Raw genomic sequence first — 15,603 nt, forward strand, 5'->3', positions numbered from 1 at the left:
CCTGGGGACGAGGTTGAACGGGGCGTGTATACAAAATGTGCCTGATAATGATATTAAAGGCTATTAAAAATCTATTATGTGAAGCGTATTGTTAGTTTGTTAGAATCACCATTTTAGAGGTAGGGCCGCAGGATCGTTAAACAAACGCGATATTGTTTGGTACAGCTCTCGTATTACGAACTCTATAAAAGCTAGATTCATGTTCGTCTGTATTATTGTTACGGATAGTCGATGTCTACAAATAAAGGTATACTTTCGTCATTTTTTGCTCTGGGCGTTTCTCGCGTAAATAACTAATATTAGAAACATCATTAAAAGGTAGAATGTAAAATTTCATTCATAAATGTAAACTTTGTGTGATCCCTGTGACCCTAATTGTACAAGAAGGCTGTAAAACAACCGGAAGCGCTTAAAGTTTGGCGAGATTGGCAAACGTTCACCTTTAATGTTGTATCCTGCAAACCATGCGATAACATGTCAAGGGCGGCCGATGGTGTGACAAATGTGTTTCATAATTTGCTTTCAATGTATTTTCCAGCCCGCGGGAACGGGGGGTGCTGTGGGTGCTGCAGCACCCCCCAACTATTTAGATTGGGGTGCTGGAATATGCTTCAGCACCCCCTACTCCCGGGCAACAATGTGTTCCAGCGGCTAAGCGCGGCGCTTCGAAAGTCTAGCACAAACACTGTAAAATATCAAGAGGAGGTATTTTCTAAATCTTCAGGCAGTGCAGATTCGATATTTCTCTCAAGTTATCTAAAATCATGACATATCTATGACGATGGTGGCAAAGTTAATTATGCTTGCCAGGATTTTTTCATTCGATCTTTCAATAGGGGCAAATGTTCATACCTTTCCCCTGAAGGTTTTTTTCTTTTCATTGAAAAGTTTCATTGACGTTGCAAGCATTCTGTACTCAACATTTACAAATAACAAGGTTAATTGAAACCAGTCATGTTTTACGCCAATTACAGTGTAGTTTCGTTTTAATAAAAAAAAACTATTCATGTTTTACCTTCTGCAAGTTCCTCATAAAACTCTGTAGACCGATAAATTATTGCCTATAGCCCCAAACTTGCCATCTACCGATCATAAACATAAAGATACATTTGGTTTTTTAGTCTTTTATATTTGCCATTCCCTGTAACAAACAAATAACACTGCAAATATATCGAGAGCCACATCGTTTGGTGAGTTAGAACTATGTGAATATTTTTATGAACAGAAATTCATCCGCTTCCAGTGGAACCATTTGTTTTAACTTAAACCAAAAAAAAATCCTTTCGGGTTTTATAAGTTTCAGTATACTACCAGTATATTTCATCACAGTGCATCCAGAATCCAACATTTTCCGAGGCCTTAAAGCGGGCCCCTGGCCCTGTGGCCCTACGCCGTAAGGGCTCAGAAAATAAAACAAAACATACATGACGGAATTTACTAAATGTGAGAAAGCAGCCTTGCAACAATAATATTTACATGCGATGTCATGCGTAATGACATCCAGAATTAAATGGAACCAAAAATGGAGATAAAAATACAGGGTTCTCCACTTCTCAGTACAGTGAAACGTTTTAAGAGCAACAGTATATTCTAAACAAAATAATAAAATAAATTGTCTTTATAATCTCAAAAAACTTTGTCTAAAAAAGTCAAATAAATGTGGCAAGGAATCGCCTCAGATTGCACCACAGAGCATCTATATTCCAAATTGAGCCACGACGTCAGGGCTTTGTGCTCCGCTTTCGTATTAATTTTGTCCGTCCTTTATAAATTCCAGCACCCCTCGACAAAAGTTTGTTCCAGCGGCAGTGTGAATTTTGTTCGTTTCCAATGATAACACCGGCCAAAATACAAAGAAGAATGTTTGAAACCTATAACCTTTTGAAGTTTCCACTCACAATTTTCGAGTAATGTGACGCAACCTTTTGATCACGAAACGCGATTTCGTGCATAGCACTCTTTGTTTCCAAAAATTAGTTAATGTGATCGTTGAAAATCACCGAGGCTGTTCAAGTTATTCTTGATTTCTTCTAAATGGCAGCAGCAAGCACTGACTGGAATAATAATTTCACGGGGTGTTTAGTTCCAGTGCGATCTTTAATCAAAGTATAGGCCTAGGCCTACTTTTTGATAATAATTAGGTAGGTTGCTTTGTGGATGCATGCAAATGATACCATAATTATGTCTTAACTGTGATTTGAAAGCAGCTGCAATCAATTAATGTGTTACACGAACTTTGAAAATTTTGTTGTATTGTACTTTGGGGAATCTGTATTGCGTGTTTGAATTTTCATCCAAATTTATACCGAGGCCTACAAATGAAAGAAATAGGCCTAAGTTTTTTTCCCAAATAAAGGCCATGGCGCCGTTGGCATATATCTAAAAAAAAAAAAAAAAGCACAGAGACGAGAATTACGACATTCTTCGGCTTCAATTAATAAGGTATTCCCATCTCAAGTTACACCATTACTATACCTCGTGGAAAGCCACATCAGTGAGGGTTTTTTTTTCAACCAGCATAAATCAGTAATTCTAGGGATTAGATACGACTAGGTCAAATGGCCCTGTACAACTGAGAAACTTGCAAAATAAAAAAGTTCATTGACTTCATGTTGTTAGTGAAGTGGCCATTGTTTGTGGTGATAATATGATTCTTTTCTGTGACATATCTAATGTGGTTTACCGGCTACGATATAACGGCCAAACACATCAGGTCATCACATGTCCTATCCCTATATGGTTGTTCCGATCAGCCCATGACATCTGCAATCGTTAAGCATTTCCTTCACATTTCTGCGAACGCGAAAGCCATTAGCCGTCAACAACAGGGCCATTTGGTCAGGCGGTATTAAACGTACAAGCCAAATAGCTTTCATCCCTTGCATGACGAGGCGAATAGGAGACTACTACTGACTGCTATTTTTGGTAACAACCCAATCGAGATAATTGCTCATTTTTACTTTTCGATATTGCATCAAATAAAAAGTAACGAGTTGGATTTTCGAAGCCATATACTAGTCACAAAATGTCTTCTTCTTTGAACTTCAATTTTCAAGTTATATGCGCCGTGCAATAACAGCAGTTTCGACATTACATTGTTTTGGCAGTTACGCCCCTACCCCCAATCCTCACCCCCCCCCCCCCCCCCCCCACACACACACACACACCCACACATCCATACTTGTTTCACATGACTAGTGTGGACTTTCCATTGCTTTCGTGTAGTTAAGAAAAACCAGTGAAAAAACTCATTTTTCTCAAACTGTGAAAACTCTTTCAACCCAATTTTTTTTCTATGATTCCCTTTAGTGTTTCTCTTCATTCTGCTACAGATAAACCTAACCCAAAATGCCTCTAAACCTGTTTTCCAGAAATGGGGAAACACTGTGTGGACGTGGGCAAGTCCACACAACGTCGGTGCTACCTACATTATGTGGACGTCTTTTGTTCGGAAGTCCACACTGCGTATGTAAGACAAGCTCACACGTCCAACCCTTTAGCAATTTTAGAAGAATTTTCTTCTTAGTAACGGGAAAATTGGCTGCCCTAACTCAAATATTTCCCGTTTTTTTTAATGCATGCATTACCTTTTCCAATTTTTAAGCCACTCTCTTCACACTCATTAAGAATGGTTACAGTTTTGCCTGATAGGCATATACTGTTAAAATAATGGGGCAGATAGGGAAAATATTTGGGGAAATTGTGCCTTTGATGATACAAACCTCATTTGGCATACAGTCAGAGTATGTCTCATTATGTTTGACAATAGGGCCATCGCAGATTTCAGGTTTCAGGTTTATTTCCATACTATAAGGTAATTAAGTTGAATAATAAACATCAGGTAAACATTTTAACGGAACTTGAAATAATAGTATGGGGAGGCCAGACAAGTAGCCGAAGCTTGTACTAGGTCTGCCCCCTTTACAAAGAATACATGCAATTAGCAAAATTTTCAAAATGGCTGCCATTGCTTTTTATTCTACCTATATTTTTCATCAAAGGCACAATCGCATCACCTATCTGCCGTTACCACCGTGGATAACAGTAAGTAGGCCTAAAAGATGAAAACATGAGAATCGGTCAGAACAATTATCATAAAACACGGGGTATACTGAAATGTACTGTGACTTTATTGAACAACATGAGTTGCATCATGTTAATGTGAACTTACCACATTAATTAATACTATTGTATGCCTCGGGTGCAAGTGATCTCAAAAACAACATTCATGTTCTCAACAATCAAGTATAACATGACATTTCCATAAGTGTCTTTTCAACTTTAACCCGAACTCCCTAGGCATTTTTGCTAGGATGTAACCTCAATCCTGCAAAATCCCCACACTGCCTCCATTTTAAATTGCATACAGCCTCAACCTTGCAAAAGCCTCCGTTGTTTCTTGAATGTGGTCCTTGGATGGGGTGACCACTGCCTCAATCCTGCAAAATCCTCAAGCAGTCACTGTCAATATGTTGAGGCAGAGCCAGTGACATCCTGGAGCAGTGCGGAGGATTTCAAGTATAATCTAGGCCTATAAAATGTATACACGGCTGAGCACAACACAAGGTCTAACCCAAGACCTTGACACAGTGCATCCTCCAAATCAACCACACATGTTTGCCAAAAAGCCTCAATCCTACAAAATTCTCCATTTTGCAAAGAGCATTTTCGAGGATTTTGGAAGGTTAGGGTTAGGAGCATAACACATCATCTCAAATACACCGAAAAAAATAATACAATATTAATTGGTCATTTCTATTTATACCAAATAGGGACCCAACAAGGCTTAGGAAGTGCTTAAATCTTTGTTCGGTGGGCCAAACATTTTCAAATTTAAAACAATAAATACGAAAATACAATTACGTAAACATTCAAAAGAAAATTAAAAAAAGCAATAAGACGTGTTTATGATGTATGTTAAGTTACTAGTTTTTGTTTTTTCATTGCATTATCAAAGTATTTTTACAGTTCCAGAGGGGTAAGCACCATAAATGTAACGTCCTTGTTTTGGCGCGCACGTCTGCTGAACGTTATGTCATCACCTCAGATGTGGTTAATTATTACATATTTAAGCAGCTGAATAAATATATATTGCCCGAGTCTACAGCAGATGATGACACATTCCTTCACTGTGGACTCGGTTATACCAGCACATCTTATTGCTTTTACGTATGCACGATCTTATTTGGCAAGCAAACAAACCAACAACAAAAAAAAACAACCCAAAATCAACGCACAGCCATTTGTTTTTGCATATTGGTTTGCAGCATTAATATATTTTAAGAACCTTAAGACTATCGTCAGTGCTTTGTGTTCAGGCTTGGGTTTGACATTATAAATGGGTGTTGGTTGTAGATGCAAAAGATCACCGCATGTTTCAGAATATTAATTGCATCCTACGTATGTTTTTCCTCTTAATCAGACACACATTTTCTCAGAACACCTATGTTATTATGTGTACTTTTTTCCTGACATTTTGCGCCGACAAAAATTGTGCGTTAATTTTGAGTTTCCTCCTTTACTTAACAATACGTTAGTGAAATGAAAACAAAAAAGAAAACAAAGAAATATAACCAAAAGATAGAAGATTGACATTCATTAGTCGATTTTTTTTCTGCAAGCTATACAAAACAAATAGAAACAACGGGAAAGACGGAAACCCTGTACTTCAAGAAATATTCTCGTATACAATCTGCATAGATAAATAAATCTGACCATGTTAGGTTCAAAATAATAAAACAATGTTGGCACCAGTCTACAGTTCGTGGCAAAGAGAATAGTTTGCGAGTCAGTTATTTTTGTCCATTCTGGCACAGATCAAATGCTATAAAATACTTAAACAGTCCCCACCATTAAAAAAACAAGTTGTGCCAACACTTTACTGTCACCACATTCGGAAAGAATGTTGCAGCCTGACGCCACTTTTAAAATTCATGTCATCGCAATCAAGGTCAGACATTGCAAACATGTTGAAAAGACATGAATCTGGGACTGCGTTTCCTATTTTGTTAGGAAATACATGTACTCAGAAAATCTTCTCGACTCTCCACAGACTTTGTACACAACCAAAGAAGTGGCGTCTGGATACTACATTCTTTCCATCCATCCCACAACCACAATTGGACCAAGCCCACCCTATCTGACTACGGTCCAAAGTTTGGATGAAAAGTTTTTAGGGTTCAATAAATAGTGGCGAGTTGGTCTTTTTTCCATTTCCAATTCAGGTTTCTGTATACCTTTTTTTTTGGTGTTTTACGAGTTGGATAAGACAAAAAATGGGGAATAAACATTTTAGAACCCGTTCCTTGCCCATTCTATTCAGCCTCAAAAAGTCTTGAACCGCTCTATTAAATTTCGACAGACACGGACGAAATTGTAGGGGCTAAAATCGGGGAGAATGCAGTCATTATATACGCACATTGCTTGTTGAGTAAAGAAATATGGGGATTAGTGTATTATTTTAAAAGGATTATTCCAACAAAATCGGAACGTTACCCGGTCCAAATTCTGTTTGTTTTGGATAATAATAATTTGGCATATTTGCAAGGTTTGTGCAGGAGTAAGGAATCTAAATGATGAAAGTCTTTAAATCTTAAGCTAGAACCCGAAAATAAAAAAGGCAAGTATTCAGGATTTTGACTAAGCTCCTTGCGCCACTGTCTCGAAGGAATCCAAGATTCGATGCATCCTGCTGATGTAATCCCACACACTTATCACTTTGCTGTCCAGTCCTTTCCTATGATGTCCGATACCTGTTGCTATTCCTCCCGAAAAGGCTCTCAGGTAGTCTCTAGTTCTCTTTAGCCTCTTGAACTGCTCGAAGGAGTTGTGAGCCGTGGGAGTGACACCGAGCCGCTTGAGAACGATTCCTACGAAGACGTCATCCCATGGAAGAAAGCGCACGTGCATGGAGGCTTCGAAGATTTGTACAGCAATGTCGTTGGACATGACGTAACATGCACCGTTTAGAAACGGTGGATAGGTAGCTTCGGGGTACATCTTTGGTGGAGTGTACCATTTGATGTTGGCTTTATCTTCGGGGTTCCTCATGGGTTTGTCCGTGGGCTTCAAGTGCCCCTGGGCGAGGTTAGTGCTGCTTGAGTTCTCCAGGTGCTCGATTAAGTTGTGTAGGTTGAGATGCATGTCGGCGTCTATACTGGCAACGAAGGCGGTGTCCGGGCAGTAGGTGGCAATCCATTTCCATCCCATCATGTTTTTGAGGGTCAGGTTCCTGTAGGTGTCTAAGAAATCCTCCTGGATGAGATCATGGTGGATGGCATCTTCCATCAGAAGCTTATCTTGCTCCAGAATCGTCGGGGGTTGACCGACCAGGAACATGGTCAGCGTGCGCCGGCCCATCAGTTGCCGGACCCCGCCCCACGTCCGTCGGATCTGCATCCGGTCCAGACTCTCGTCCGTGGCGGACTTGACCAGCAACACCAGAAAAACGGGTTCACCGCGTCCGGTGTAGCAGGCGTTGGAGTTGGTGATGGTAAAAACATAAGGGTGGGGGTTGATCACATCGTCACTGAACAAAGGCACTGTGTTAGCTGGAACAGTGGGTCCTACCGTTACCTTAGTAGTTTCCTGAACTTCGGCCTCGTTTCCACTCTTGGCATTACCCTGCTCGTCCTTGTGGGCACTGTCTGGCGGCACCCGCTTTGCCTCAATCTCAGTTTTCGAGAACACCCTGACAACGTTCGAGCCGCCATGTTGTTGTTTCAACACGATGCTAGTCTTGCACTCCATGTTTAGAAATATCAACACACGAGCAAGACTGATGAAACAGAATCCGATGGTGCAGAGGACGAAGAGTCGCTTGAGTTGCCATTTTAACATACGTCTCATGGCTGTTTCTATAACTCCAATACCAATCTCACCCTCACACTAACACTGTTGAAGCGTAACACTGACAAAGCACACGTCATAAATCCACCATATTGCCCTGATACATCGTACACGATTTGGGCACCGTAGTTACTAAGATGGTCCAGTATTTGTGGGTTTTCCATGAGACGAAATAATGAGGAACTCAATTCGGCAAGTTAGACTTCAGTTCGCGTCATCGTTTAATGGGAAAACAGCCCTCCACAATGTTGAATTGTTGCAAGCATTCACTCTGTACCCGCGCATATATGTAGCGGTAATTGCAGTGTGTATATATCACGTCGATGCCAGGATATTGACTGAACCACAGATCACATCACAGGGTTTTTTTACTGGTGTCAGTGTAAGGCTGCACGGGTAACATCCACATACACTTGCTTCCGGGATCATATTTCACGGTGTACACTATCACAACGTCCTTAACCATGTAGGCCGCCATGTGCAATATCACAACCATTCCATTGCGAAATACCAATCCAATCGAACAATACCATACTATTTCAGGGAAACCACACCTGCACAACCATCCACGACCGCCACACGACTAGCCATGCTACACATACATTTGTAGCTCTCGTTTTCACATGCAAAAATCTCATTATCCCATCGACAATATAAAGTCACGGTTCAGCGGGGAATACGGAAATATACTACACAGAATAGAATACGGTCGTATGGCCCACGATCATGGAACGATTTATCGCACATGTATACAGTTCGTGCAGCTATATCATCATTCTACTACTTGCGCGTGTTTGCGGTAGGGGACTTGTGCATTATTCTCTCTCGTCATATTTTATCAGTATCGTCAAGGTTATCACTTTAGCATATTTACGTACTTCAACGCGCCTGCACATTCCATGTAATTGCATAATGTGCACATACATGTACTAATAGTTTGCTGAACCTTATTCTTGTAGCTCGAACAATGGCAGAACTATACCGGCACACAATTATGTAACGGCCAAATTAATGCAAAAATCTAAACAACAAAGGAATAATTAGAACAAAGGGAGTTACGTTTTAATTTGTATAAAGATCACTCAGTGATGTTCGGTTTTGGTGCATATGTGTGGGTTTTATTTGAATTTTGTATGTTTTTTTTTTCATCATGGTTTGTTTCTGTAGCGTCCGCAACTTTCATGGTTGTGTCTTTTTTAACATTTTAAAATGGAGATGCTTCGCGTAAAATATTGATGAGGCCTAAACAGGTTTTCTTGTAAAGCAAAAATTAACCACTTAAGTATTGCAGTGCAATGTGTATCATTTATCTCCATGGAGATGTTCCTTCCTCCATGATATTAAATGAAATTAAATCCGATTTTCAAAAATTCAAAAACGGTGGCGTCCGGAAATTGGGCACAAATTCGGCCGAGTGTTCCCTTACGTGGCGCACTTGAACAAATCTTGGAAAATTCCACATTAACGTCTAAGAATTTCTTTAAAGTGATAAATTCTGATAAGTCATTTATCGCCACTCACATACGCAACTACAAATTTGTCAGCAAATTATTTTCTTTTTTGGGGGGGGCGAATTTTAAAAGGGTTCATTGTGCACTTTGAAATAAAATCGAAAAATCACGCCAAAACAGAGTTTCCATAGAACTTTGTAGCGGGTACGTAAACTCAAGAACGGGAATGTTTAGGGCTTGATGAAATTTCACTTTTTGTGAAATTTGAGGTAACAATTTTGCTCTAACAAGGCATTAGAGGCGAAAAATCAAAGTGCTGCGTTGGGGGCTGCGCCGGGGCCACGTTAGGGTACATGCATGGCAACAAAATAGGGAAAAGTTTGGTTAGGCGTAGCTCAGGTAACCGTCACATCCTAAAATAGAACATGACACAGGGCAGCCTCGTTTCCAGGGTGTCGAGCAGTACGCTCCCACCACTATTGGAAACGAGGTTGAAACTAAAGATCCCTGGGGACGAGGTATGACACAGGGCTCAATGTGCTGCCTTCGTCCGAGTACATACTCGAGGCAATATATGCCTAATTAAAGGTGATGGATATCACAATTTGCGAGAGAAAAAATGCTTTTGACGATTCAAGGATTATGAAAGTACAACTTCTGAAGCAGGTTATAAACAAAACCTGTGAAATTTTAGAAAACTGTGAAAATGTATCTTCATGCAGTTCAAGACGCACTGGTTTCCATTGAAAACGCAATGTTGTGGTCCCATATTACGAGAAATGACGGTATAATTCCGCTTTTCTTGAAAATGACAACCAAAAAAAGCTAGCACAGGATGCATGATACCCTATTATTTACTTACAATCGAGTAGGATAATTCATGACATTCTGACAGTTTCATTTTGAACGTTTGCAAATTATGGCCATTATCAATAGACACCCGTGCTAGACATTACGCCTGGTATTGAATTTCCTGAATGCGCGAGTCTTGCTCTGATGATGAACTCAAATTCAAAATTGCCAGGAGTTACAAGTACAAGAAGCAAGACAAGTCTTTTGGACTAAAAAAAACTGTGATAATAATAGCATCATTATCGCAACCCTCGTTGTTTCTTTAAGCGATTATAATGATTTACGACTTTGCATAATAATGTGCCAGCTGAGACTATGGGGAATGGTACTGAGACCGACCATTAGAAAGATTATAATTATCATAGTGAATACATTATACAGCCTTTGGTGTTCTCAGACTTATCAATAATAACGTACTCTGCCATGGGAAATTATAATAAAAACAGCTGCAACTCGTTATATATGGGTTTGGGTTTCTGAGTTGAATATTGTTAAGATGCTGTAAATGGATAACCGCGAACATTCAAATGGGAGCTATTTCTTCATTTGTTATCCAAACAGACGTTTTAATCCGGTAGATTTGTTGTCCTTGAATCATTATTTGAAAAAAGGCGGATGCATCATCACTGCCGTCAGTCTCCTGACGATGGGCAGAGTATACTGCCCGAAACCTTGAGGCTCCCGGTTCTTTTCAGAACCTCAGACACTCACAAAAGAGATTTGATATGTGGTATATGTGCAAGAGTATTATCTAACTGATATTTTTTAACCGTGCAAACCTTCAAATATCATCTTTAACATGCAGAAACTGTTAAAGAAATAAATTAAACTGCTGCAAACTGCTCACTGACTGGATTGACCTGAAATATGCACATCATAAAATTAAAATAGGCTGATATTTTAGAATTCAAACAAGGCCTTCTTCAGACACAAAATGATTCTGAACAAGTTGTAGGCGATATTTCAAAAAAGAGGCATTTTCGAGTAGAAGTTGATAACATAGCTATTTTACCTAATTTCGGGGTGCTGAATACGAAAATGATGTTTACCAAGCTGGATTTTTAGTGAAAATATGCCTAATTTGTATAAATCTTTAATAACTGTCGTGTAACGTATTTGTTCCCATATTTGGGTATATTTTTACTTATTTTTTTTTTTAAAGTTTACACTTTCAGACTTCAACAACATTTTCTTAAGCATATAAGTGATTGAATGATTATGAGGACATAGTAACAATTCAAAATGGCTACTAATATACCCTAATGTCGCGCGCATTCACCTTGTCTCCAGATATCATCAAGTAGTCTTGCCAAAACTTAGTATCGATGAACTTCAAATTTACCATGTTGCTTACTGGTACAGTTACCCTATTAAAACCTTATGGGAAATTCATGCGAAGAAAGATAACATTATGATATAAAACGGGGGAAAACGGGGTGTCCGTAAATTGGGCTAAAAAGTAGTTGAAGGGTTGCCTAACGTGGGAGACTTTAACAAGTTCAAGGAAAGTTCCAAAAATTATCGGTAAGAAAACGTTTTGAGTTGACATAATTATTGTGAGCAGAAATATTTTTTTTATTTTGGGGATTTCCTGTAAGTGGTTCAAGTGCCCCACGTAAGGCAACCCTTCGCCTTTTTTTAGCCCAATTTACGGACACCTAATTTATCCCCCTTTTTTTTCCTTTTTGGCCTAAATATCAAGATGTTATAATTTTTTATATAATGCCCATTTATTTTTGTTAGGGTAACTGTGCTAGTACTTTGTGAATTCGAAGCTCATCAATACTGACGTTTGGCGAGACTATATGATGATATCTGAGAAAACTAAATGCGTACTACCTCATAGGGTATAATAGTATAGCCAGATTGTCTCTATGTCCTCATAATTATTCAGTCACTTATATGCTTCAGTAAATGTTATTGAAGTAAGGAAGTGTAAGTATAATCACCAAAATAAACTTTTCAAAAAATAAAATAACAAAAAATATACCCAAATACGGGAATAAATATATTACACGACAGGTATTAAAGATTTATGCAATTAGGTATATTTCCACTAAAAATACAGCTTGGTAACCATCATTTTCGGATTCAGCACCCCCGAATTAGGTAAAATATCTATGTTACCAACTTCTAGTTTAAAAAAATACCTTTTCTCGCCCTAAATGAGCCCATTTTTTTTAAAATATCGATTAGACAATTAAAGTTTTATGTGACAATTAAGCAGGAGTCAGCGGCAAACCAGAGGCCAATTTCATAGAGCTGCTTAAGCACAGAATTTGCTTAAGCACAAAAACGTCTTGCTTAATCAAGTTACCGGCCAAAACTCCATGCGATTGTTATGCTAAGTAAACGACAGCTAAACACCAGTCACAAGCAATGTACATCACATGGAGTTTTGGCCGGTAACCTAATTTTAGTAAGCAATGTTTTTTCGTGCTTAGGCAAATTTTCTGCTTAAGCGGCTCTATGAAATTGGGCCCGGTCAAGGGCAATTTACACTGACTGCATGCGCTTTGACTCGCATGAACCCGTTTTATAGCTAAGGAAATATGACCTCTTTGCCCAAGCAACTTGATTTCTGCACTTTGTACAATTAAGCTCCATATATTGACTCCACGACCCCTCATAAAAGTGCACTGTATGATTCGAAGGCCTATAAAGTCACTGCCCAGGGCCACAATGTTGTTGTCGGTGCCCGCCCACGCTTTTTGTCGGTACCCGCCCACGCTTGGTTGCTATAGCAACGAATCGAGATGCAGTGGTATCAAAATAAATTATTCTGCAATGGCTTGCAAGATTAGAACATTTCGTGATCACAACTTAAAATGTTCATTCCCACACAAAAAAATGTAGTTGTAGGCGGGCGATTGTAAAACGTACATGGGGGGGGGGGGCAAAACTAGCATTTGTTGATACTCTCAGACGAGACACTGGCCTTCTGGACACAACTGAAACAGGAACTTAGAAATAGTGATGCTAGCTGGAAAGAACGAGAGCAGTGACTGAAGTATCGGTATATTATGTAGCTCGTGGAGTCACCTCTTCGACCTAACTAAATATGGGAGTGTTACCGGATTTTGAAGAAAATACACGTTTGTTGTAATTGGCTGTACCTTAAGGCCCTAATTTAAATCTTTGGGTTTTTTGCTCAAAGGTGATTCAAATCTCCATATTTAGTGCAGGTTTGATGTCATCGAGGGAATGGCTACTTTTCGCATCAAAGCTTAGAACACCTTTACAATTTGTAATGGCACTTATATTAATAACCACTTTCAAATTGTTGTGACTTATTTGGCAAGATATCTGAAAATCTTGATTCCGATGGGTTTACTGTGGTAACGATATCAAAGACGTACTTTTATTTCACGCCACTTCCAAAAAAATATCGTAACATCGCAATGTTTTTTCACCACACAGCAAACGTTTTCACTGACATGAAATTCACGACATGTGTTGTGATCTTTCCACCTCACAGGGTCTTAAGATGACCTTGCACGTATACTGGATACATATGTTACAGCACTGACGAATCATATTTCATGTACAAAACGAATGGGCTATCACGCGGAAGTAAAATCCAACCGTCTGGCTGTTCGGGCTGGACAGCATGCAGTTGACGTCTAATTATGCCTAACTAAAGTCGCCGAACTACAGGAAATGCGAGCGACTGATACTACGGCAGATAGGTGATGGGAGTGTGCCTTTGATGATACCAGCATATGGCATTTGGCACAATTAGAGTATGTCATGAAAGAGATATTTGGCTAAAGGGCAATTGAAGATTTACCCTTTGAAAAAAAATATATAGAATATGTCAAGCAATATGGCACCATTTTGAGAATTTTGAAAATTGCTTGTAATTTTATATATTTTTTTCAAAGGACAAATCTACGATGCCCTATAGCCGTCACGGTGTGCCAAATGCCATGCTTGGATCATGGTGAAGCCGCGCGTTCCCCCAAATAATTCCCCCGTACCGTCTGCCCCATATGAAGGGTCGGAGTGATTTACTCACACGATCCGTCAGTTGTACACGAGGGGAAATAAAGGTATGCTTTGAAACAATATATTGAGTACGTGCAAGGTCATTTAAAGACACTCTAAAGTCTAAGGTGGTGGGAAAATATTCGCGACCAAAAACAAAATCAGAGAACAAAATTAATGTAAATTTTATGTCGCGAAAAGCATTTTTGCAATGTCTTGAACTAATTTGTGATATCGAAGAAAAAAATGCTTTTCCGTGAAATAAATTATTTACGTGCTTGAAGTCTCTTCAGTTACACCATAGTTTACCCCCATCATTTCCCTGCCACAATTCATGTCAATATCTTGGCATCATAGTTATCAAGTTGCATCTGCAACGACTTGGATTACATAAAAATCATCTTCGTAGAATAACATGAGAACAGGGCCGGTTAATGGATGAAACGACATAGATGGACGAAAGGAAAACAGGCTGGATGCATGATGATGACATAATGATCTGAGAATACACTGACTTCAATGGCGTATGGCATACAGTGAATAGGAGCTCGAATTAAACCCACGTCACAACAATGCGGAAATTAGTCTGCCATGATATAGTGAACGTCGCGACGTGATTGCGCAGCGTATGTTTAGCTAGTGTTCAGTGCTCATCATAAGCACTGAAATATGAGAATTTCAATTTGGTAGGTCATGTGGTTTAGCGATAAGGGTTGCATATAGCATATAACGTTTATTTAATCCAACAATCCAAAAATTACAGATTGTAAAAAAATGTTTCTTTTTTTTTAATATATTTCTTTTTTTTTAATATAGTGACTTGTAATCTACGTAATGGGCTAAGTAATCTGGGATTAACGTATATAGTCTGTTTGCAATGGCGGATCCAGAACACAATTTTGGGGGCCCCAAAAAAAACTTGGTCCCCCAAAAAGTGGGTCCACAAAATTACGGCGTCGGGTTCGTGGGCCCGCTAGGCCACAGGGCTCCGAAGTTTTATTCTAAATGCTTTGTGGAAATTGTGGTGCGATCTGAGGCAATTTCTGACCACTTTGACAATTTTTTTCCTGAAGGAAAAGATGGTGGTGTACGCAGTGCCTGCCTTTATAAACCTATCATGCTTCCACCATTTTAGTCATGTTCCCGGTACCCAATAACAGTACTGAATAATAATGTTTTTGTGCAAAAAGGAACCAGACTAATTTTCCTTCAAGCCTCGCTTAGGTTAAATTGCAACCTCGTCCCCAGGGAGTCGAGCAGTACGCGCCCACCACTACCTGCTCTCTCACCCTGGTATTGGATCATTTGCATGTGCAAGATTTTTGCACACGTATGCAAATGAGGAACAGTCTGGTGCCTGGATATGCGTTACACATTAGCGTTTGTTTTTGTATGCGGTGTCTGGGGTAAAAACAGAGTCAATTATTCGTAGCAGCGCGAGCACGGCGTGAGTTACGAAAACACG

General features: G+C 39.4%; 1 protein-coding gene across 1 annotated transcript; it reads right to left on the reverse strand.

Moving 5' to 3' along the window:
• Positions 1 to 4,107: 4,107 nt before the first annotated feature.
• Positions 4,108 to 8,716, reverse strand: LOC119737165 (beta-1,3-galactosyltransferase 5-like). Its single transcript, XM_038211287.1, has one exon. It carries the CDS (start codon positions 7,846 to 7,848, stop codon positions 6,640 to 6,642), a length of 1,209 nt encoding a protein of 402 aa, XP_038067215.1. The 5' UTR covers positions 7,849 to 8,716; the 3' UTR covers positions 4,108 to 6,639.
• Between the last annotated feature and the right edge of the window lie 6,887 nt (positions 8,717 to 15,603).

Source organism: Patiria miniata, unplaced genomic scaffold (assembly GCF_015706575.1).
Source record: "Patiria miniata isolate m_02_andy unplaced genomic scaffold, ASM1570657v1 HiC_scaffold_3, whole genome shotgun sequence".
In the NCBI taxonomy this organism is placed as follows: domain Eukaryota; kingdom Metazoa; phylum Echinodermata; class Asteroidea; order Valvatida; family Asterinidae; genus Patiria; species Patiria miniata.

Excerpts from the sequence above, each read along its gene's own strand:
- LOC119737165 (XM_038211287.1), bottom strand. The coding sequence starts at position 7,848 with ATGAGACGTATGTTAAAATGGCAACTCAAGCGACTCTTCGTCCTCTGC.